The sequence below is a fragment of the Oncorhynchus mykiss genome, chromosome 9, assembly GCF_057628025.1.
Source record: "Oncorhynchus mykiss isolate SJ-2025 chromosome 9, ASM5762802v1, whole genome shotgun sequence".
Classification (NCBI taxonomy): domain Eukaryota; kingdom Metazoa; phylum Chordata; class Actinopteri; order Salmoniformes; family Salmonidae; genus Oncorhynchus; species Oncorhynchus mykiss.
The window spans coordinates 30,612,074-30,637,487 of record NC_143030.1 but is presented as its reverse complement, the minus strand read 5'-3'; the positions used below and the strand labels follow the sequence as shown (position 1 = coordinate 30,637,487).

General features: G+C 43.3%; 1 protein-coding gene across 27 annotated transcripts in view; it reads right to left on the bottom strand.

The window, feature by feature from the left end:
• LOC110531861 (EH domain-binding protein 1) overlaps positions 1-25,414 on the bottom strand; it is a 67,875-nt gene that overhangs the window by 31,413 nt on the left and 11,048 nt on the right. For 9 of the 27 annotated variants that reach the window (XM_036987738.2, XM_090183965.1, XM_036987743.2 and 6 more), the window contains exons 2-14: positions 19,741-19,798; positions 19,253-19,348; positions 19,083-19,136; positions 18,677-18,858; positions 15,459-15,607; positions 13,770-13,829; positions 10,662-10,916; positions 8,518-8,748; positions 8,111-8,323; positions 2,819-3,496; positions 2,381-2,602; positions 2,025-2,084; positions 1,660-1,816 (exon numbers count right to left, since the gene is read on the bottom strand). In XM_036987738.2, the coding sequence (XP_036843633.2) occupies positions 1,660-1,816; positions 2,025-2,084; positions 2,381-2,602; positions 2,819-3,496; positions 8,111-8,323; positions 8,518-8,748; positions 10,662-10,916; positions 13,770-13,829; positions 15,459-15,607; positions 18,677-18,858; positions 19,083-19,136; positions 19,253-19,348; positions 19,741-19,798 (2,415 nt within the window). The remainder of the gene's footprint in view (positions 1-1,659; positions 1,817-2,024; positions 2,085-2,380; positions 2,603-2,818; positions 3,497-8,110; positions 8,324-8,517; positions 8,749-10,661; positions 10,917-13,769; positions 13,830-15,458; positions 15,608-18,676; positions 18,859-19,082; positions 19,137-19,252; positions 19,349-19,740; positions 19,799-25,414) is intronic. The other 18 variants (XM_090183979.1, XM_036987746.2, XM_090183983.1 and 15 more) reach the window with 5 other exon arrangements.

Here is a 25,414-nt window from a genome sequence, read left to right as displayed (position 1 = left end):
GAGATGTTTGATATGAGTCTGGAAGGAGAGTTTACAGTCTATCCAGACACCTAGGTATTTGTAGTTGTCCACATATTCTAGGTCAGAAGCATCCAGAGTAGTGATGCTAGTCGGGCGGGCGGGTGCGGGCAGCGAACGTTTAAGAGCAGTTGGAGGCCACGGAAGGAGTGTTGTATGGCATTGAAGCTTGTTTGGAGGTTAGTTAACACAATGTCCAAAGAAGGGCCAGATGTATAGAGAATGGTGTCGTCTGCGTAGAGGTGGATAAGGGAATCACCCGCAGCAGGAGCGACATTGTTGATATATAGAGAGAAAAGATTCGGCCCGAGAATTGAACCCTGTGATACCCCCATATAGACTGCCAGAGGTCTGGACAACAGGCGCTCCGATTTGACACACTGAACTCTTGTCTGCGAAGTAGTTGGTGAACCAGGCGAGGCAGTCATTTGAGAAACCAAGGCTATTGAGTCTGCCGATAAGAATACGGTGATTGACAGTCGAAGGCCTTGGCCAGGTCGATGAAGACGGTTGCACAGTACTGTCTTTTATCGATGGAGGTTATGATATCGTGTAGTACCTTGCGCGTGGCTGAGGTGCACCCATGACCAGCTCGGAAACCGGATTGCACAGAGGAGAAGGTACGGTGGGATTTGAAATGGTCAGTGATCTGTTTATTAACTTGGCTTTCGAAGACTTTAGAAAGGCAGGGGAGGATAGATATAGGTCTATAACAGTTTGGGTCTAGAGTGTCACCCCCTTTGAAGAGGGGGATGACCGCGGCAGCTTTCCAATCTTTAAGGATCTCAGGTGATACGAAAGAGAGGTTGAACAGACTGGTAATAGGGGTTGCAACAATGGTGGCGGATAATTTTAGAAAGAGAGGGTCCAAATTGTCTAGCCCAGCTGATTTGTATGGGTCCAGGTTTTGCAGCTCTTTCAGAACATCTGCTATCTGGATTTGGGTGAAGGAGAAGCTGGGGGAGGCTCGGGCAAGTAGCTGCGGGGGGTGCAGAGCTGTTGGCCGGGTTAGGGTAGCCAGGAGGAAAGCATGGCCAGGCATAGAGAAATGCTTATTGAAATGTTCGATTATCATGGATTTATCAATGTTGACCGTGTTACCTAGCCTCAGTGCAGTGGTGTTGATGCAATGTTGATCGCAGACAGCACAAGATTTTTGTGCAATAACACGACAGCTACCTTAGACTCAAACACAACTCACTCAGACAGTTATCCAAGACACTGTATCTATGTCACCATTATAACTAATAAGAAGAGTACACAGACTACAGCAAAACTAGGAAAACCACAGCATTGACAAGAAGAATTGTTACACAAGACATTTCCTTGAAGTCGGATGGTTACTGTATTCCTGACCTACCACTAAATAGTTTTAGGCCTTTTCAAGTTAGTATGAATGTGAAATTCACTCGTCACAGTTATCAATACGTTCAATTTACCATACTGTTGTCTTTCAAAGTAGCCTTTACTGTGTCATCTTACTGACAAAACTCCATCATGCAAAAAAATAACAACAAAAAAACAGACCATGCTCACCATCGACATTGAATGAAGATGTTCAGGTTAAAACCAAACCAGCCATTCCAAGCATAAATAATGAGCACCACCCCCTGTAGCTGTGTAACCTTTGAATTCACTCACCCTGCCGTTCCCTGGACAACCTCCATTCCAAACATTGAGTCTGCGCCCCATCTTCTCGCATAAGCTCTTGTCTCAAAGGGCTTAGCCAATGGGTCAAGTGAGGATGTTGATGGGTCTGGCCTCTGATTGGCAATACTGATCATTCCAGCAGTGCGGGCTAGAAGGGATGACAGAGGAGAACATCATGAAGATTATTCTGACGGCATCAGTACACACCGTCTTGGCTGTGGGGCCAAATCCTGACTTGAAGATCTGAGCCCTATAATTTTAAGTTAAGTACACAGTTCTCAAGTTAGGATTTGTCCCTGTGTATAGATTTAGGGATGTTCCTAAAAGGCATTGTGGTTGCTTAAGGTCCTACTCACTGGGAGTTGTGGCAGTGGTGTATTCTTCCTCTGTCAGAGTGCTCAACTGCCTCTGAAACTCTAGAAGGGAAAAGACAGGACAAGGTTAGACCTGATTATCTTAACGGGAGAGTTAGCTTGGCAGCCGTGACGTGATCAATAACCAACAACGAATGAAGGAAACACATTTAATGCTAACCTAAAATTCGTACAATCAACAACAATTAGCAAGAGACTGTTTACAACCAAAACAACTCGCTAGGGGCCAAGTGTTCTCATGTGAAGATTGACAAGGGAATACATGTTATCATCATAGCTTTCTATCATGAATGTCCCCATTATTAAACATGAGGACATTGTCGCCTCAGGTTGTATACCTATCTCTTGGGGAGTAGTGACTGGTGCTGGGAGGGGGGCAGTGCGGACTTGAGTCTGAGAGCCAGCAGAGAGCACAGGAGAAGGAACAGGATAGGGGGTGAGAAGAGAGGGTGTGTGGGGGAACTCCAGAGGAGGGGAGACCAGCCTCTTCAAATTGGGGTGGACCATGGTGGGAACCACCTGGTGCATCCATTCTGCAGTCTGGAGCGCAGCAGGGGGGACTGAGGTTGACAGTGAGAAAGAGAGAGAAAAGAGAGGACACATGGAAGACAAGGAAAGAAAGACAAGGGGGGAGAAGGAGAAGGGAGGAAAAAGAGGAAAGAATTTGATTCATAAGCGTTTCAACCAGTTTGGATCAAAGTACAATTGTGTAGACTGGTTAGGCAAGCATTTCTCCAATGTCCATGCTTTGGGCTCAATCTCACTGAGATCTGTACCTGACTGGGAGACAGTGGCAGAAGCAGGATCTGCATCACACGGAGAAGCGCCGATAGCATGAGGGGAGGGACCAGGAGCAGGGTCATAACATTGGGCAGCGGTGTAGTCGGACGCAGTAAGAAGCCCAGGGGTGGGAACAGTGGGATCAGAGGAAAGATCAGGGGTAGAGGATAGGGAAGGGTCAGGGGTGGCGGTTGGGGCAAGGGCTGGGTCATCAGAGGTAATGGGAGTAGGGTTAACATCAATAGGAGTGGATGAGGAAGAATCAGAGACGATGGCCAGCGCAGAAGCAGGGGTGAGGACAGGAACATCAGAGCCAGAGGTTACGAGGGGGGGGGATGAGGACACAAGAGTGCGGTAAGGTGCTCCAATTGGGTCAGATGCGTAATCAGGGGTGGGAAGAGAGGAGGATGCAGGAGATGAGGCTAGCACAGGGGGAGGTAAGGGGAGCGGAGACTGCAACATGGAAGAGTGGGACACATCAAGGGAGAATGACATGTAGGAATCAAGCTGAGAGAAAGCAGGATTACATGGTGTCTCCATGGTCCGCTTTGTCTGCTCTAGGGTCACAGGCTCCACTGGGTCAGGGGGAGAGGGGTGCAGAAATTTGGGGGAGAGGGCTGGCTGGGCCAGAGGGGCCTGGGATTTGGGCGGTCTCCATTCACTCTGCCAGGGTACTGTGAGGGAGGGATGAGAAGGGGTAGAATGGAGGGAGGGAGGAAACAAGGGATTAACATAAGGCACAAGTTTGAGAGAAAGAGGGACAGGAGAGAGGAGAATAGGGAGAAATAGAGGGATGGTATATGGGTGGTTAGAAAATATATTGGAATAGAAAGGGTATTCAGATTGGAATAAACAGAGGGAGAGAAAACAGTCAACAGGATAGTCCCTACGTTGTCTGATATACAGGAGTAACATACGTAGTGATGTGGGGAACCCTACTGCACATGATTTAGGCTACATGCAATGTTCCCTCTAAGTTGAGCACTGGACTGCAGCCCAGAAGAAACATCAGCCTACCCAGAAAAGGATGAGATTGAACTTCACTCAACTTTCTAATTTCCCCTTTAGTTAACAATATCAACGTTTCGCTCAACTGAGGGAATTATGATCGAATCAAATCGTTTTTTTGTTTGTCTGTTACATTGAAAGTGATGCATGCATTTGTATTCACCCACTTTGCTATGAAGCCCCTAAATAAGATCTAGTGCAACCAATTACCTTCAGAAGTCACATAATTAGTTAGATTGCACACAGATGGACTTTATTTAAGTGTCACATGATCTGTCACATGATCTCAGTGTATATATACAGTGCCTTGCGAAAGTATTCGGCCCCCTTGAACTTTGCGACCTTTTGCCACATTTCAGGCTTCAAACATAAAGATATAAAACTGTATTTTTTTGTGAAGAATCAACAACAAGTGGGACACAATCATGAAGTGGAACGACATTTTTTGGATATTTCAAACTTTTTTAACAAATCAAAAACTGAAAAATTGGGCGTGCAAAATTATTCAGCCCCTTTAAGTTAATACTTTGTAGCGCCACCTTTTGCTGCGATTACAGCTGTAAGTCGCTTGGGGTATGTCTCTATCAGTTTTGCACATCGAGAGACTGACATTTTTTCCCATTCCTCCTTGCAAAACAGCTCGAGCTCAGTGAGGTTGGACGGAGAGCATTTGTGAACAGCAGTTTTCAGTTCTTTCCACAGATTCTCGATTGGATTCAGGTCTGGACTTTGACTTGGCCATTCTAACACCTGGATATGTTTATTTTTGAACCATTCCATTGTAGATTTTGCTTTATGTTTTGGATCATTGTCTTGTTGGAAGACAAATCTCTGTCCCAGTCTCAGGTCTTTTGCAGACTCCATCAGGTTTTCTTCCAGAATGGTCCTGTATTTGGCTCCATCCATCTTCCCATCAATTTTAACCATCTTCCCTGTCCCTGCTGAAGAAAAGCAGGCCCAAACCATGATGCTGCCACCACCATGTTTGACAGTGGGGATGGTGTGTTGCTTTTACGCCAAACATAACGTTTTGCATTGTTGCCAAAAAGTTCAATTTTGGTTTCATCTGACCAGAGCACCTTCTTCCACATGTTTGGTGTGTCTCCCAGGTGGCTTGTGGCAAACTTTAACCGACACTTTTTATGGATATCTTTAAGAAATGGCTTTCTTCTTGCCACTCTTCCATAAAGGCCAGATTTGTGCAATATATATATATATATATATATATGCAATATATAGATTGTTGTCCTATGGACAGAGTCTCCCACCTCAGCTGTAGATCTCTGCAGTTCATCCAGAGTGATCATGGGCCTCTTGGCTGCATCTCTGATCAGTCTTCTCCTTGTATGAGCTGAAAGTTTAGAGGGACGGCCAGGTCTTGGTAGATTTGCAGTGGTCTGATACTCCTTCCATTTCAATATTATCGCTTGCACAGTGCTCCTTGGGATGTTTAAAGCTTGGGAAATATTTTTGTATCCAAATACAGCTTTAAACTTCTTCACAACAGTATCTCGGACCTGCCTGGTGTGTTCCTTGTTCTTCATGATGCTCTCTGCGCTTTTAACGGACCTCTGAGACTATCACAGTGCAGGTGCATTTATACGGAGACTTGATTACACACAGGTGGATTGTATTTATCATCATTAGTCATTTAGGTCAACATTGGATCATTCAGAGATCCTCACTGAACTTCTGGAGAGAGTTTGCTGCACTGAAAGTAAAGGGGCTGAATAATTTTGCACGCCTAATTTTTCAGTTTTTGGTTTGTTAAAAAAGTTTGAAATATCCAATAAATGTCATTCCACTTCGTGATTGTGTCCCACTTGTTGTTGATTCTTCAAAAAAAGATACAGTTTTATATCTTTATGTTTGAAGCCTGAAATGTGGCAAAAGGTCGCAAAGTTCAAGGGGGCCGAATACTTTCGCAAGGCACTGTACAGCTGCTCTGAAAGGCCCCAGAGTCTGCAACACCACCAAGCAAGCAGCACCATGAAGACCAAGGAGCTCTCCAAACAGGTCAGGGAAAAAAGTTGTGGAGAAGTACAGATCAGGGTTGGGTTGTAAAAATATATCTGAAACTTTGAACATCCCACCAAGTACCATTAAATTCATTATTAAAAAATGGAAAGAATATGGCACCACAATAAACCTGCCAAGAGAGGGCCTCCCACAAAAACTCACAGACCAGGCAAGGAGGGCATTAATCAATGAGGCAACAAAGAGACCAAAGATAACATTGAAGGAGCTACAAAGCTCCACAGCGGAGATTGGAGTATCTGTCCATACGACCACTTTAAGCCGTACACTCCACAGAGCTGGGCTTTACGGAAGAGTGGCCAGAAAAAAAGCCATTGCTTAAAGAAAAAAATAAGCAAAAACGTTTGGTGTTCGCCAAAAGGCATGTGGGAGACTCCCCAAACATATGGAAGAAGGTACTCTGGTCAGATGAGACTAAAATGTAGCTTTTTGGCCATCAAGGAAAATGCTATGTCTGGCGCAAACCCAACACCTCTTATCACCCCGAGAACTCCATCCCCACAGTGAAGCATGGTGGTGGCAGCATCATGCAGTGGGGATGTTTTTCATCGGCAGGGGCTGGGAAACTGGTCAGAATTGAAGGAATGATGGATGCCGCTAAATACAGGGAAATTCTTGAGGGAAACCTGTTTCAGTCTTCCAGAGTTTTGAGACTGGAACAGAGGTTCACCTTCCAGCAGGACAATGACACTAAGCATACTGCTAAAGCACCCGTTGGTTTAAGTGTTTTCAATCCAATTGAGAATCTGTGGCATGACTTAAAGATTTGTCACGACTTACGCTGAAGTTGGTCCCTCTCCTTGTTCGGGCGGCGTTCGGCGGTTGATGTCACCGACCTTCTAGCCATCGCCGATCCACTTTTCATTGGTTTTGTCTTCCATCACACCTGGTTCCAATTCCATCAATTTCATGTTGTGTATTTAACCCTCTGTTCCCCCCCATGTCCTTGTCCGTAATTGTTTGTTGTAGTGCTTGTGCACGGTATGCTGGTATTTACCGGTTTTTTTTACCCATTTATTTTGTATTATTCTGTTGACGGTGGTTTATTGTTATTAAACACAACCGTTGTAAATCAGTGTAATTGCTGCAAAAGGTGTCTCTACAAAGTATTAACTTTGGGGGGGGGGTGAATAGTTATGCACGCTCAAGTTCAAAAAATGTTGTCTTATTTCTTGTTTGTTTCACAAGAAAAAATATTTTGCATCTTCAAAGTGGTAGGCATGTTGTGTAAATCAAATGATACAAACCCCCCCCAAAATAAATGTTTATTCCAGGTTGTAAGGCACCAAATAGGTAAAATGCCAAGGGGGTGAATACTTTCGCAAGCCACTATATAGCAAATTTCTAGTCAACAATGGGAGAGTGGTTGCTTCCTACAAAAGCACAACATGTGTGCAATTCTAGCCATCTTTGAAAAGCGAGTCAGGTAAAGAGCTTTTTTTTAAGAATATAGTTGAATAGCCCTGACATAGCCTTTCCACTCCCTATTTAATCTTGCTCTTATGACTGACTGGTTTAGAACCAGGTCCCCTGCATCTCTGTGTTAGCCCCTGGTTCGAACCCAGTCAGTCACAAAAGCAAGATTATATAGGGAGTGAAAAGGGTATCCTTAGAAGGGCTATGAGAGGGCTATTCAACTATTCAGCCAAATTGCTGTTTTTGTGACAATCGTTTCTGACGTGTCCTGCATGGCCTGTGATCATCATAGATGGGAACAGAAGGTAGCTTATAGCTAGAGCCAAATTCATAGGAAGAAAACAAATTCAGAAACTGCCAAAAACTTCTGGCTACCAGAGAGAGCGTTTGATTCTATCTGTGCTCCTCCACATTTCCTGGCTGGCAAAGTACCAGGATGTTGTCTCTGGTTTTGAATCTGAACTGAATTTGAAAACTGGAGAAGTTAAATATATGAAACTTGAATATATAGTTTTTAAACTTGATACACAGACAATGAATGAAATATCTTCCATATTGAAACTGAATATATAAATATTGAATTTGAATATGAAATTAAATTGTAATTGAATTATTTTACTGAATTAAATATTCATTCAATTCAGTTTCAGATCATGAAATACAAGTCCAATTTATGAATTAAATGATTACATTTGTGCATTACAAATTCAAAAATATTACATTTCAATTCAATATCCTAATACAAATTCAAAATGTTGGAATTTAAATATAATTTCTGTTGGCACTGAAATCACTCCATATGCTTTTGCCTTATGCCTGTGTCGTACCTGTCTCAGGGGCTGAGGGCAGGCTGGTAGGCCTAGTGAGGGCAGAGCCCGGCTCTGCCAGGGAGGTGATGTATGCTTTGGGCCGACAGGGGACAGGAAGGGGCTGGGAAGTAGGAGGGGAGGTGCCGATAGTGGTGGAAGAGAAGGAGGAGGATGAGAAGGAAGGGACGCTCTGGGGTCTCCAAGCACTGGTGCGAGCAGCAGCATAGGTGGCTGAGAGAAGAGAGGAGGATGGAAAGAAGAATGTGGGGGGTAGAGAAGATGAAAGGAAAGAGGATGGTGATGAACAGCAACTACAGACAAAAGAGATAACTTACAGAATCAAAGACAAATTGCATCCATGCAGTAAATTGAAAAGAATGACAAATGCCTTGAAACTATCCCATCAATTTCTGTGCATGCAGTACCTGTCTGTGGAATATCAGAGAAAGAGGGAGGTGGAAAGACAGATGGGGCAGAGGGTGAAGAGGAGAGAGGAGAGGTGGAAGAGGAGGAAGGCCCAGTGAAGGAGGCTGAGAGGGGTCTTGATGGAGAGAAGGTGGGGAGACCAGGGGCCACACGGCCCTCAGCAAGACTGGCAGGGTCAAGGGCCGGGTCAGTCTGGAAGCCACAGGGCCTCCGGCCTACAGATATGGGCACTGAGAGAAAACGGTAGAGGAGAGAGTAGAGGAAGAAAGAGAGGAGTGAAGGAAAAGGGAGAGGGCAGACAGTGAGAAACAGAAAGCATAGTAAAGAGGGGTTGAGAAATTAGAATCAAGCTTGACCAGTGCAGAGAGTAGAACAATTGTGTCATTCAGCATGGCTAAATGTAAAAAAAGAAAAAATTCAATGTAAAAAAGAACATGCTTTCTCTTGAAACTGGCCTGAGTAAACTAAACTACTCCACAACTATTAACTGTGATCTCACCTCCCTAGCAACAGTCATGGACCAACGCCAGAAACCATAAATACAGTATGACACCGCTTTGATGAAGAAACTCACTGCGAGCTAAGGCAGTTGCTATGGAAATTAAGCAATTACCTCTGGCAATCTCTGCAATAAACATGTAATGCCTGGCATTTCGATCAGTGTAGAAAATAATTATTCCAGACCCCTGTGTGTCTCTAGAGACTCAAGATAATTCAGGACATTCAGTTCATTCCTCAAGGAATGTGTCGACATGTTTTTCCCAATCTTGCTATAGCTTTACTGAGGAATGAAACTAGAATGCCCACCCTAGTCACACCCTGGCCTAACCAAAATAGAGAATAAAAGCCTCTCTTTGGCCAGGGCGTGACACTGTGCTTATGGACTGCTATCTTCAATTCAAAGAGCTCTAATTTCATGTCATCCAGCAAATGACGCCTAAAGTTTGCTGAGTTCTGCATATGCAGAAAAGAACCCATTACATACTGTAAAATATGGTGGTGGCTCTTTGATGTTATGGGGCTATTTTGCTTACACTGGTCCTGAGGCCTTTGTAAAGGTCAACGGCATCATGAACTTTACCCAGTACCAGGACATTTTAGCCAAAAACTTAGTTGCTTCTACAAGGAAGCTGAAACTTGTCTGGAAGTGGATGTTCCAGCAAGACAATAACACCAAGCACACATCAAAACCAACAAAGAAATGGTTAATTGAACAGAAAACCTTTTGCAATGGACATCTAGGTCTCTGGACTTGAACCCCATCGAAAACCTGTGGTTTGAATTGAAGAGGTCAGTCCATAAACACAGATGAAGGATATCAAGGATCTGGAAAGGTTCTGTATGGAGGAATGGTCTAAGATCCCTCCCAATGTCGTCTCCCATCTCAAAACATTTTAGAAAAAGTCTCAGTGCCGTTATCCTCGCAAGGTGAGATATTGAAAGCAATTGAAAACGGGTGCAAATCATTTTGAGCCCGATCTTTTATAGAAAAAAAGCTTACTTGTTAAACAAAATCTCTTTCTCTGAGCAATTCTATTAGTATAAAATAATATAATTTCCCAAAAATGTAGAATATAGCTCAGTATTTGTATTTATTTTATACAATCTTTTTTTGCCCATCTTTCTCAAGGGTGCCAATAATTTTGGACCTGACTGTACATGGCATAACATGGTAATGACCCCTTTACTGTGTTCCCGTGAGTCAGAATACCCAAACAACAAAACTCAAAGAATCAAACATTTGGGTATCCCTCCTTACCTTGAATAAAAGCTGCTACTTGACCTTTTAGTTATTACAATAGGGGTAGCCTATGATTAAAGCTGTAATCCGTACTTGGTGAAACTGCCACGTCCGTTTGTGATGTTACATCAACGAAGTCAATTCAAAACAAGACAGCCCCCCCCCCCCCCCCTCAGACATCATTGCACGTGCGATAGAACAGCAGAGTATGTACTGCAAAAAAATTTTTTACCACGATGCTGGATGCTCATCTCCTACGTTTCACCATCAAAACAATAACAAATGTGCTGGGGGCGAACAGTTGCGCTGTTTCACCTTGTGCGGATTTCAGCTTGAAATGTATTTAGTTCAGCTTTATCACTGTGAATCAGTCTGTCTGTAAGTCAGTCAGTCTGCCGGTACCTGAGCCAGCAACGGGCTGGAAGATTTTGGGCAGTGCAGGTGGGTGGGCGCGGACAAAGGCTGGCACTTGGTAGGCATAGGGGGAGGGTCGTGGCTGCTGAGCGGTGCCCGCGGGGCCAGTGGTGAGTCGGGAGTGGGCGGCAGGGGCGGGAGGCAGGGCGGAGGGGTCGAGGGGTACGGGCAGAGGGGGGCGTGACAGAAGTGAGATGGTAGACACAGTGCCAGATGAGCTACTCCAATCCATCTTACTGGCAGCTGGGTGAGAGATGAGGATGGGGTGGGAGGGAGGGGAGGCGATGGGCAGAAAAAGGAAGATGGAAAAGAGAGTAGGAGCAAAGGATAAAAGGGAGGACAGATGCAGGAGAAAACAGAATAGAACAGCAGGGAAAGTAGAGAAAGAAAGTGGTGTAAAAAAAAATGGACCAAAGAGATGAGAAGTGAGATTCAGTTGAGGAAGAGAAGAGAGGGGAAACAGAAGTGAAAATAGAAGGGAAGAGGAAGTGAGAAAAGGGAAGAGGGGAAGATTGAAAGCATATAAACAATGGAGAGTGATAGTACTCGGATACTCATACCATACAGTCAAACTGTGCAGTTGCTTGAATTACCGTTTTTTCACACTGTAACTCTTCATTATCAATGATTAAACCCTACTCCAATTTCTATGTGCCAGGGACAATAATTATTGGTTAGGCCCCAGCATTCAGTCCCACAGTTTAATTACAGTACATTTGATACTGTACATGAGAAGAATTTAAAATAAAAAGCTCAGCTCCTATGGACACCTTAGGACTCTGTATTGTGTAACCATACATTTTAACATCTATCAGATTCCATTACTTCAAACAGTGATTTAAACGACTGGTCATTTGTTTGCTTAATTTACCCTTGCAGAGAGTATCTGATTTAATATGAGAATGTAATGAGGTATACAACTTCATTTGAAACCTAATTGTCTAATATCCATTCAGTTTAATACAGTGAGGGAAAAAAGTATTTGATCCCCTGCTGATTTTGTACGTTTGCCCACTGACAAAGAAATTATCAGTCTATAATGTTAATGGTAGGTTTATTTGAACAGTGAGAGACAGAATAACAACAACAAAATCCAGAAAAACGCATGTCAAAAATGTTATACATTTATTTGCATTTAATTGAGGGAAATAAGTATTTGACCCCCTCTCAATCAGAAAGATTTCTGGCTCCCAGGTGTCTTTTATACAGGTAACGAGCTGAGATTAGGAGCACACTCTTAAAGGGAGTGCTCCTAATCTCAGTTTATTACCTGTATAAAAGACACCTGTCCACAGAAGCACTCAATCAATCAATCAGATTCCAAACTCTCCATCGTGGCCGCCAGTCGAAAACATTAAAACAGCTGGCATCATTTTTATGGATATATACAAAAAAAGGTCAATTGAAAAAAGGTCAAACGAAACGCAGCTAATTTGCACTCTTTCCAGCTTCAGTTTGCAGTGATTGTGTTACTGTAGCTGTGTTGTTGGCTAGCTCCTCTGAACAACAGTGTCCTGATGAGTGAGCACATTTTCTATGCCAGGCGAAATCGCACCTCATTAGCTCAATGTTATGGATGTACCCAAATAAATGTCACTAGTAAACAGCTTAAACAAATGCAAATGCAGCTACTGTTATTCTGGCTGCACTTTTGGACGTGACTGTAAGTTAGCCGTAGTTGGCTAGCTAGCAAGCAAGGGATAAGAACATTGCCAGCCAGTTAAGAATGAACGACTGGGTCGCATCCATAGATACAGAACAAAAAGACTGAATGACTGGGTCGCGTCTCTAGCAACCCTAGATTTGTGTCGGGACTATATCTTGTGGAAGGATGAAATGGAATGAATAAATGAATCAAAATAACATGGTGATGAAAATGTTTTTTTTTAAGTAAAAAAAATATATATATATATACTGTATGTTGACAGCGTTCATCCACGTCCAATTATAAGTCTCCCTGGAAGTCAGTTCAGCCACATAAGAAGAATATGCAGCTATGAAGCTTCTTACCAGAAACAGGCCACAGACCTCACATAAAGGTTTAAGGAAAGGGGGTACAAAGACAATTGGGTAAAACATGCCAATGACCGTTTTGATGGGCTAACACAGTTGGAAAGCCTTCAACCAAACACCTTCAACCCCTCATCCTTCACCCGATACTCACCACTGGGGAAAGAATTTTAAGGACATTATCAGAAAGCACTGGGACATTATTGATACTGACCCACAATTGAAACCCATCTATAAATATCCCCCACGGGTGTTTTTCTGTTAAGGGGCAGGACAACTTCACCGCATCAAAGGGACGATGGACGGGGCCATGTACCGTCAAAACTTGGGCGAGAACCTCCTTCCCTCAGGCAGGGCATTGAAAATAGGTCGTGGATGGGTATTCCAGCATGACAATGACCCAAAACACACGGCCAAGGCAACAAACGAGTGGCTCAAGAAGAAGCACATTAAGGTCCTGGAGTGGCCTAGCCAGTCTCCAGACCTTAATCCCATAAAAAACCTGTGGAGGGAGCTGAAGGTTTGAGTTGCCAAACGTCAACCTTAATGACTTGGAGAAGATCTGCAAAGAGGAGTGAGACAAAATCCCTCCTGAGATGTGTGCAAACCTGGTGGCCAACTGCAAGAAACGTCTGACATCTGTGATTGCCAACAAGGGTTTTGCCACCAAGTACTAAGTCATGTTTTGCAGAGGGGTCAAATACTTATTTCCCTTATTAAAATGCAAATCAATGTATTACATTTTTGACATGCGTTTTTCTGGATTTTTTTGTTGTTATTCTGTCTCTCACTGTTCAAATAAACCTACCATTAAAATGATAGACTGATCATTTCTTTGTCAGTGGGCAAACGTACAAAATCAGCAGGGGATCAAATACTTTTTCCCCCTCACTGTAAATATGATTCATCAAACCACACAAATTATGTATATAGGTTGATGATCATTATTTAGACAAATGCTTATAACCCATGAATATCATCATTTCAAATGAGGGATGGGATGTTATATAGAAGGAGAAGGGATAGGGGGAAAAGTCCAATCGGGATTCAGAGGAGGCGGGAGCAGGGGAGGAAACAGGAAGTTACCTGTGGCCTCTGGGTCAATCACAGGTCTCCATGCCTGATCACGTATTCTTCTTGTGGAGGCTTTCAAAGTAAAAGGAAGGAAGGTAGGAACATATTAAATTAAAGGAAAAGGAAAGAAAAGGAAGGAAATTAAATGGATATACCATGGAAAGGGAAGCTTGGTGTGGAAAGAGAGTTTCTTGGAGTTCATATATTTGAAAGGGAAAATGTAGAACAGGGAAATTGGGCCACCGTAGTTGAGACATAGGTGTGAGGCTGGAGAGTGGAGCAACATGCTATGCTGGTGTATTGAGCAATGTTTTTAAACATAAATGCTTAAAATAGAATTGTCACACCTCATATGGCTGGCAATCATATGTGCAAAGTAAACATCTCCTATGATAGTTTTGTTCACCTGTTACTACAGTTGAAGTCGGAAGTTTACATACACTTATGTTGGAGTCATTAAAACTAGTTTTTCAACCACTCCACAAATGTTTTGTTAACAAACTATAGCAAGTTGGTTAGGACATCTACTTTGTGCATGATACAAGTAATTTTTCCAACAATTGTTTACAGACAGATTATTTCACTTATAATTCACTGTATCACAATTCCAGTGGGTCAGAAGTGTACATACACTAAGTCGACTGTGCCTTTAAACAGCTTGGAAAAATCCAGAAAATGATGTCATGGCTTTAGAAGCTTCAGATAGGCTAATTGACATAATTTGAGTCAATTGGAGGTGTACCTGTTGATGTATTTCAAGGCCTACCTTCAAACTCAGTGCCTCTTTGCTTGACAACATGGTAAAATCATCATGTTGTGGGGGTGCTTTGCTGCAGGAGGGACTGGTGCACTTCACAAAATAGATGGCATCATGAGGATGGAAAATTAGGTGGATATATTGAAGCAACATCTCAAGACATCAGTCAGGAAGTTAAAGCTTGGTCGCAAATGGGTCTTCCAAATGGACAATGACCCCAAGCATACTTCCAAAGTTGTGACAAAATGACTTAAGGAAAACAAAGTTAAGGTATTGGAGTGGTCATCACAAATCCCTGGCCTCAATCCCATAGAAAATGTGTGGGCAGAACTGAAAAAGCGTGTGCGAGCAAGGAGGCCTACAAACCTGACTCAGTTACACCAGCTCTGTCAGGAGGAATGGGCCAAAATTCACACAACTTATTGTGGGAAGCTTGTGGAAGGCGACCTGAAATGTTTCACCCAAGTTAAACAATTTAAACGCAATGCTACCAAATACTAATTGAGTGTATGTAAACTTCTGACCCCCTGGGAATGTGATGAAAGAAATAAAAGCTGAAATAAATCATTCTCTCTACTATTATTCTGACATTTCACATTCTTAAAATAAAGTGGCGATCCTAACTGACCTAAGACAGGGAATTTTTACGAGGATTAAATGTCAGGAATTGTGAAAAACTGAGTTTAAATGTATTTGGTTAAGGTGTATGTAAACTTCTGACTTCAACTGTATATGCATCACTGTCACATGAAGTGGATAAATAGACTTGTTTTTTCATTGTGTATGCAAGATTAGTATATAGCTACTGTATTTATCAGCGTGGCAGTATTCCAGACCATAGCATTTTGAGTGTCTCTGTCTCTGACACATTTTCTCTAAACCTAGACTAGATCTCGGAACATGGAAACACTGATGACTTGTGTAATGTCTGCTGAGACCACTACCTGTGACGGGAGTTGCGGCTCCCATGCTAGCTCCGATGCTGGCTCTTCTTCCGCCCTCTTCCTCGTCACTATCGTTGAAGTCATCCAGGTTGCCGATGTCACTCTGCTTCAGGCTCATCAGACTGGCCAGACTCTGCATGTCCTCATCTCTGTAGAGGAGAAAGGAAGCAACGAGCCTTATGACTCGTCCCAAAACAGTAATATTGTCTAAATGACAGTTTATGACTAATCATTGAACATCATCAACTCACTATACAAGTGTATACAGGTCAGTAATGGCCAACTCAAACGTTTATATACCGTACCTATCCACTACATACCTACTTGTATTGCACAGTGTGTTATTTAACTGTAAGCTTAGTTGAAAGACAGTTGGCTCAAGGCTTTTTCAACTTTACATAATGTGGTAAACTGTTTAGTACAGGGTGGTTTGAGTAAGAACACACAAACACACACACACACACACACACACACACACACACACGTAATGAAATAAATAAAAGCTTAAATAAATAATTCTCTATACTATTATTCTGACATTTCACATTCATAAAATAAAGTGGCGATCCTAACTGACCTAAAACAGGGAATTTTTACTAGGATTAAATGTCAGGAATTGTGAAAAACTGAGTTTAAATGATTTTAGCTAAGGTGTATGTAAACTTCCAACTTCAACTGTGTGTGTATATATATATATACAGTACCAGTCAAAAGTTTGTACACACCTACTCATTCAAGGGTTTTTCTTTATTTTTACTATTTTCTACATTGTAGAATAATTATTTTTATTGGCCTGTCTGAGATATGGCTTTTTCTTTGCATCTATTTAATGAAGCTGCCAGTTGAGGACTTGTGAGGTGTCTGTTTCTCAAACTAGACACTCCAATGTACCTCTTGCTCAGTTGTGCACTGGGGCCTCCCACTCCTCTTTCTATTCTGGTTAGTGCCAGTTTGCGCTGTTCTGTGAAGGGAGTAGTACACAGCATTGTACGATATCTTCAGTTTCTTGGCAATTTCTCGCATGGAATAGCCTTCATTTCTCAGAACAAGAATAGACTGACGCATTTTGGAAGAATGTTCTTTGTTTCTGGCCATTTTGAGCCTGTAATCGAACCCACAAATGCTTTTGCTCCAGATACTCAACTGGTCGAAATAAGGACCGTTTTATTGCTTCTTTAATCAGAACAACCATTTTAAGCTGTGCCAACATAATTGCAAAAGGGTTTTCTAATGATCAATTAGCCTTTTAAAATGATCAACTTGGATTAGGTAACATAATGTGCCATTGGAACACAGGGGTGATGGTTGCTGATAATGGGCCTCTGTACGTCTATATAGATATTCCATTAAAAATCATCCGTTTCCAGCTACAATAGTAATTCACAACATTAACAATGTCTACACTGTATTTCTGATCAATTTGATGTCAATTTGATGTTATTTTAATGAACAAAAATGTTGATTTTCTTTCAAAACAAGGAAAGCAATAACCTCAACCAAACGTTTTCTGTAGTTGTGTATCAGACCTGCACAACGGTCAGGAGGAATTTTGGACCATTCCTCTTTACAAAGGTCAGCAATACTCTTGGGATGTCTGGTGTGAACTGCTCAAGTTGAGTTGAGGTCAAGACTCTGACTGGGCCACTCCAGAAGGCGTATTTTCTTCTGTTGAAGCCATTCTGTTGTTGATGTACTTCTGTGTTTTGGTTCGTTGTCCTGTTGCGTCACCCAACTTCTGTTGAGTTTCAATTGGTGGACAGATAGCCTAACATTCTCCTGCAAAATATCTTAATAAACTTGGGAATTCATTTTCCCGTTGATGATAGCAAGCTGTCCAGGCCCTGAGGCAGCAAAGCAGCCCCAAACCATGATGCTCCCTCCACCATACTTTACAGTTGGGATGAGGTTTTGATGTTTTTTATTTTTTTTTCTCTACACATAGTGTTGTGTGTTCCTTCCAAACAACTCAACTGTAGTTTCATCTGTCCACAGAATATTTTGCCAGTAGCGCTGTAGAACATCCAGGTGCACTTTTTCAAACTTCAGACGTGCAGCAATGTCTTTTTAGGACAGCAGTGGCTTCTTCCATGGTGTCCTCCCATGAACACCATTCTTGTTTAGTGTTTAACGTATTGTAGACTCGTCAACAGAGATGTTAGCATGTTCCAGAGATTTATGTAAGTCTTTAGCTGACACTCTAGGATGCTTCTTAACCTCATTGAGCATTTTGCGCTGTGCTCATTGCAGTCATCTTTGCAGGACGGCCACTCCTAGGGAGAGTAGCAACAGTGCTGAACTTTCTCCATTTATAGACAATTTTTCTTACCATGGACTGATGAACATCAAGGCTTGTAGAGATACTTTTGTAACCCTTTCCAGCTTTATGCAAGTCAACAATTCTTAATCTTAGGTCCTCGGAGATCTCTTTTGTTCGAGGCATGGTTCACATCAGGGAAAGCTTCTTGTGAATAGCAAACTCAAATTTTGTGAGTGTTTTTATTAGGGCAAGGCAGCTCTAACCAACATCTCCAATCTTGTCTCATTGACTGGATTCCAGGTTAGCTGACTCCTGACTCCTGACTCCAATTAGCTTTTGGAGAAGTCATTAGCCTAGGGGTTCACATACTTTTTCCAACCTACACTGTGAATGTTTAAATGATGTATTCAATAGAGACAAGAAAATACAATAATTTGTGTGTTACTAGTTTGTCTATTGTTGTGACTTAGTTGAAAATTTGATGAATCAAATTTGATGTCCAATTTATGCAGAAATCCAGGTAATTCTGAACGGTTCACATACTTTTTTCTTGCCACTGTATGTACACACACAGTATATATTTTGGAGAAAAAAAAATTGTGACTAAAACCAAATCGAAACTGTGTATAAATTATAATGGACCTATATTCATAGTTTCTTGACAGTCCAGCTCGTTAATAATCACTAGACAGTCAAGGAGCATTGAAAATTCCCAAAACAATGGATAGAGGACTATTATTTGCAAATTTTAACGGCAAAATCCGTGAGGCCCTCCTGACCTCGTGGTTGAAGATGAAATGCCCCCCCTCCCCGGGGGCAAAATAAGTTAGACACCCCTGTTTTAGTACCTCAACCTCTCTCTCCTTGACATAAGGCTATTTAAAGGTTTACCGTATTATCAACTTAACATAGTATGGTAAACCTATGATAAACTTCACTGATTAGATAAATGGTGACTCACGTGGCCTTGCCCTCTTTGAGGAAGACGCAGGTCAAGGTCAGTTTGAGCGTGGCCTCCACCACCTTCACCGACAGAGGCTTGAGCTTCAGCGTCAGGTCATACTGGGCAGGCGTGGCGCTGGCAAACTTCTTCATGTTGACGTCCACCGATGCCAGCACCTTCCTGTGGCCCTTGTTAGTCTCCTAGAAGGACAAAAGACAGGGATCATTAGCCAATCGTATGTTTTCAAAGAAATGCTGTTTTTAATCCAATGTATTTCACTTCACAGTATATAAGAGGCTTTAATTCAGGACATTTTTGGGTAGCATGTACCATGTCATCCTTGACAGCTCTGTCAAACGTATTCCATGAATCCGCCTTGACTAAAAATGGAATTCAGAATTGATGGAAACATTAATTCACTCACATTCTCAATGATGAACGTCCAGTCCTTGTCTTCAAATTCGTCTGCAGTCGGCTCCTAAATGTGAGAGATTTTGAGAATAAGGAAACAATGTTTTGACATTTCAAATGCAGATGAATCTAAATGATTTCCCAATCATTCACACACATCTTCCTAGGGTTGAGATGCCATACCTTGAAAAGTGTGACATTGATGTCCAGGTTTTCGGGCACCTGCCATACCACCGTGCCCCTGTAGGGGTTCTTGATGCCCGGCTGCCATCCATGCAGCTGAGGATTGGAAAGCCCAGGTCAGGGAAAGGACCAGAGCATGTGCTGACCATATGCATTTTATATTGAATAAGCCACGTGTGTCTCATAGAGTGCTGAATGTTACTAGAAGTTCATGTGATGGGATTAATAAAGCAATAACTGTGATGAATAAAGGCAGATGTATCTATGGCTTAGCTCAAATCTCCTACCTATACACTTCTGCATCTAGATGGTTCCATTTCCTCAGACACAAGAAAATCTGACCATTCCCCTTACAGGCTACACTCCCTCAGGTAGGCTACATACCTTTGGTGCCTTCTCAGACTTCATCATGATGACAAGTGTTCGACAAATAGGCTACACATGCCACTCCTCTACTTGTTGAACGAAATTAGCTTTCCCCATATTACCTTGGTGCAGTTTCGTCTGTTTCTCCTGGTCCATACCACTCTCAGTTTGTCTGGTTGCCTGTAAGTAGAGAAAGGACAACATATAATGACTGTACAGACGTATATAAACACTACATATGTACATAAGTAGGGACTTCAGTGTCGACCAGTGTTTCCATTGATAATGCAGTATTTGGTTTCCTAACCCGTATAATAGGACCGAAATAGGCCGCAACTGGAGTCTGAGGTATTCTTTACATAGGAAAATACCGGTATTTAGCGCAGGATCGTTTACAGGACTGAGCTCTCTGTGCATCCTGTTCCTTCAGGCTATAACATGGCACAGTCATGTTGAATGTAAGCACATACTATGAACAGTATCGATGCACATACTAATACTGATAAATGCTTTTAGTCCATAGGCTAGGCTGTCTGGAACGTGGCTATATTTTAGAGCCATCAGAAATACATACACACACACACCACCACCACCCCCCCCCCCCCCCCCCCACGCATGCATGCACAAGCACACACACACACACCGCTGTGAAAAAAAAACAGAGAAGGGGGGGTGGGCTTCAGCCTGGGCAAAAACCTACATCTTGTGACTCTGTTCAGTGCTCTGACTAACAGACATCTCAGAGCAAGAGAATGAGCTCCATAATCGGATCAACGTCAACAAACTAACTTCCCTGCTACGGCCTGAGTGGCAGCCTCCTATAGTTCCTCTAGTATGGGAGACATCAGCTTGGGCATGTTCAGTAGGGCATATCATAGCAAAACGTTTTACAACATTTCTTATTGGACAAGTTCAGATTGTACATCCCCATTTCAAAACGTTTACTCTGACTGAACATGACCCAGCTGGGGCATTTTTCTTCTTCTTCTGTGTTTACAGTCCTCAGGGCCCTATCAATGGAGGGTGTGGCCCTAGCAACCACCAGGGCATAATACTTCAATTTGTCTCCAGCCTCAGCCAGCAACCTCCTACATGTGTGTCACACAAGGAGGGTTGTCACTCAACAGATCTGTTCTAGACTAGAACAGCAATTATGTAATCCTAGAAGATATTCTTAGCAGGGACGTGAAATAGCATTGTATTGTTTTCCTTTGCCAACTCCCGACAAGAAGAACCAATAGTGAGTGAGCAAGATACTGCTGTTCGCATACAGTCAGTCCGGCGACTCCGAAAAGGTAAACATGCAACAGGCTAATTGCATGTTGAAGTGAAACAGAATGCACTGTTACGTCTTGAAGTATGCTAAAATGAACATAGTTACTTAAAAGTCTAGCTGCCCATGAGTAAAACTATACAGTGCCCTGAAAAAGTATTTCCCCCCTTTCTGACCATCACACTACCACCACCACGCTTGACCGTTGTGCGAGGTCCTCACTGTGGAATGCAGTGTTTGGTTTTCGCCAGACATAACGGGACCTATGTCATCCAAAAAGTCGACTCAAGTTTGTCAACAAAGCACCTGGAAGAACCTGGATGATCATCAAGATTCCTGGAAGAAAGTTATATGGACAGATGAGTCAAAAGTGGAACTTTTTGGACAACACAGGTCCCGTGATGTCTTGCAAAAACCAAACACTGCATTCCACAGCAATAACCTCATACCAACAAAGGTCAAGCATGGTGGTGGTAGTGTGATGGTTTGGGGATGCTTTGCAGCCTCAGGACCTGGATGATTTGCCATCATTGAAGGAACCATAAATTCTGCTCTGTATCAGAGAATTCTAAAGGAAAACGTCAGGCCATCCGTCTGTGAGCTGAAGTGCAGCTGGGTCATGCAGCAAGACGATGATCCAAAAACACACAAGCAAGTCTAAATCAGAATGTCTGAAAAGCAACACTGCTAAAAGGTTTGGAATGGCCTAGTCAAAGTCCAGACCGAAACCCGATTGAGAAGTTGTGTCAGGACCTGAAACGAGCAGTTCATGCTCGAAAACCCACAAATGTCACGGAGTGGGCCAAAATTCCTCCACAGCGACATTTATTGTATCTTTATTTAACTAGGCAAGTCAGTTAAGAACAAATTCTTATTTACAATGACAGTCTACACCGGCCAAACCTGTGCCAATTGTGACCCACCCTATGGGACTCCCAATCACAGCTGGTTGTGATACAGCCTGGATTCAAACCAGGGTGTCTGTAGTGACACTTCTAGCACTGAGATGCAGTGCCTTAGACCGCTGCGCCACTCAGGAGACCAACATTTGAGACGTGAGAGACTGATGAACAACTACAGGAAGCATTTGGTTGGAACCAATCGCGTAAGGGGGCAATTACTTTTTCACACAGGTGCATTGGGTGTTGCATAATTGAGTTTATTAAATAAATTAATTGAGTATCGGCATTTAGTGTAATTTGTTCACTCAGGTTGCCTTTATCTAACATTAGGGTTTGGTTGAAGATCTGACAACATTCAGTGTCAAAAAATATGCAAGTATTTAGAAAATCTGAAAGGGAGCACATCATTTCTCACAGCACTGTATTTCTGTTGGCAGAGGGAAAGAGAATAGAAGACATATAGAGAGGAGAGAGAGTAAGGGCAGAGTGTGAACAGTCTGACAGGGCCTCTTTCTCGTGTTGCAGGCCAGTTATAGAAGACGGGAGGATTGAAGAGAAAGGGCACAGTGGAAGGGAAGGGGCTGGGGGAAAGGTGGGGAGGTGGGGTGGCACAGAAATAGACCTGTAGAATGGTTGGTCTTAACCATTAGGTAACGGCTGCTTCAGTTCACCCACCGCCAGCCAAATATCCGCCTACCCCATATACCTGCCAGCCACGCGCTCTAGCATAGTTACACACCGCAGTCTACTCTTGATGAATTGCACGGTGCCTGTAGTTCTCTAGAGCCAATATTCTAGAAGAGGTGCCGGTACTCACGCAGTGGACAATTTGAGGCGGCGGTGAGCACCCGGCCCAACTCAAGCACAGATGTGTTGCACGACAGTACCTATTTGTGAAATACATGAGAGACGTAAGGGTCGAAAAGAGCAACCAGAGCTTGCCACTGACCTGTCATCGAATTGGGTCAAATCAAATCAAATCTTATTTGTCACATACACATGGTTAGCAGATGTTAATGCGAGTGTAGCGAAATGCTTGTGCTTCTAGTTCCGACAATGCAGTAATAACCAACAAGTAATCTAACTAACAATTCCAAAACTACTGTCTTATACACAGTGTAAGGGGATAAGAATATGTACATAAAGATATATGAATGAGTGATGGTACAGAGCAGCATAGGCAAGATACAGTAGATGGTATCGAGTACAGTATATACATATGAGATGAGTATGTAAACAAAGTGGCATAGTTAAAGTGGCTAGTGATACATGTATTACATAAGGATGCAGTAGATGATATAGAGTACAGTATATACACATACATATGAGGTGAATAATGTAGGGTATGTAAACATTATATTAGGTAGCATTGTTTAAAGTGGCTAGTGATATATTTTACATCATTTCCCATCAATTCCCATTATTAAAGTGGCTGGAGTTGAGTCAGTGTGTTGGCAGCAGCCACTCAATGTTAGTGGTGGCTGTTTAACAGTCTGATGGCCTTGAGATAGAAGCTGTTTTTCAGTCTCTCGGTCCCAGCTTTGATGCACCTGTACTGACCTCGCCTTCTGGATGATAGCGGGGTGAACAGGCAGTGGCTCGGGTGGTTGTTGTCCTTGATGATCTTTATGGCCTTCCTGTAACATCGGGTGGTGTAGGTGTCCTGGAGGGCAGGTAGTTTGCCCCCGGTGATGCGTTGTGCAGACCTCACTACCCTCTGGAGAGCCTTACGGTTGTGGGCGGAGCAGTTGCCGTACCAGGCGGTGATACAGCCCGCCAGGATGCTCTCGATTGTGCATCTGTAGAAGTTTGTGAGTGCTTTTGGTGAAGCCGAATTTCTTCAGCCTCCTGAGGTTGAAGAGGCGCTGCTGCGCCTTCTTCACGATGCTGTCTGTGTGAGTGGACCAATTCAGTTTGTCTGTGATGTGTATGCCGAGGAACTTAAAACTTACTACCCTCTCCACTACTGTTCCATCGATGTGGATAGGGGGGTGTTCCCTCTGCTGTTTCCTGAAGTCCACAATCATCTCCTTAGTTTTTTTGACGTTGAGTGTGAGGTTATTTTCCTGACACCACACTCCGAGGGCCCTCACCTCCTCCCTGTAGGCCGTCTCGTCGTTGTTGGTAATCAAGCCTACCACTGTTGTGTCGTCCGCAAACTTGATGATTGAGTTGGAGGCGTGCGTGGCCACGCAGTCGTGGGTGATCAGGGAGTACAGGAGAGGGCTCAGAACGCACCCTTGTGGGGCCCCAGTGTTGAGGATTAGCAGGGTGGAGATGTTGTTGCCTACCCTCACCACCTGGGGGTGGCCCGTCAGGAAGTCCAGTACCCAGTTGCACAGGGCGGGGTCGAGACCCAGGGTCTCGAGCTTGATGACGAGCTTGGAGGGTACTATGGTGTTGAATGCCGAGCTGTAGTCGATGAACAGCATTCTCACATAGGTATTCCTCTTGTCCAGATGGGTTAGGGCAGTGTGCAGTGTGGTTGAGATTGCATCGTCTGTGGACCTATTTGGGCGGTAAGCAAATTGGAGTGGGTCTAGGGTGTCAGGTAGGGTGGAGGTGATATGGTCCTTGACTAGTCTCTCAAAGCACTTCATGATGACGGAAGTGAGTGCTACGGGGCGGTAGTCATTTAGCTCAGTTACCTTAGCTTTCTTGGGAACAGGAACAATGGTGGCCCTCTTGAAGCATGTGGGAACTGCAGACTGGTATAGAGATTGATTGAATATGTCCGTAAACACACCGGCCAGCAGTTCTGCGCATGCTCTGAGGGCGCGGCTGGGGATGCCGTCTGGGCCTGCAGCCTTGCGAGGGTTAACACGTTTAAATGTTTTACTCACCTCGGCTGCCTGGGAGCAAGACATCCTGGTCCGTGACTGGGCTGGTTTTCTTCTTGTAGTCCGTGATTGACTGTAGACCCTGCCACATACCACTTGTGTCTGAGCCGTTGAATTGAGATTCTACTTTGTCTCTATACTGACGCTTAGCTTGTTTGAAAGCCTTGCGGAGGGAATAGCTGCACTGTTTGTATTCAGTCATGTTACCAGTCACCTTGCCCTGATTAAAAGCAGTGGTTCGCGCTTTCAGTTTCACGCGAATGCTGCCATCAATCAACATGCTGATGAAACTGAAACTGTGTTTACATGGGTAGCTATACCAATAAGCAGCCAAATAACCTTTGTTGTGTGAATGGTTCCCACATCATCTTACAGGCTACAGTGTTATAGAAGGGATGTACTCTACTGTACTGTACTCCCATATTCCATCATGTCACACGAGTGTATGTTTTTGATCCCACTTCCGGCATGTATTCTGGAGGAAACACATTTGAGAGACTGATGTGCTGTATTCGAAGAATGAACCTTGAACAGATAACGCACACACATTATTTCTGCAAACTGAACATTAGTGATCAGCCGTTTTGCTAATCAGTTAAGCGGGACAGCCTGTCTAGCTGATCCACATTTGACACATTCTTCTTGCCAACTGGAAACATGGTAACCTCAACCAGAACACCCAAACACTATGGTCTGGTTCCTGCTATACTCTGTAGGTGAACAGACACCAAAACCACAATGTAACAGGTTTAACATGTCTGAATTACAACAAAAACACACC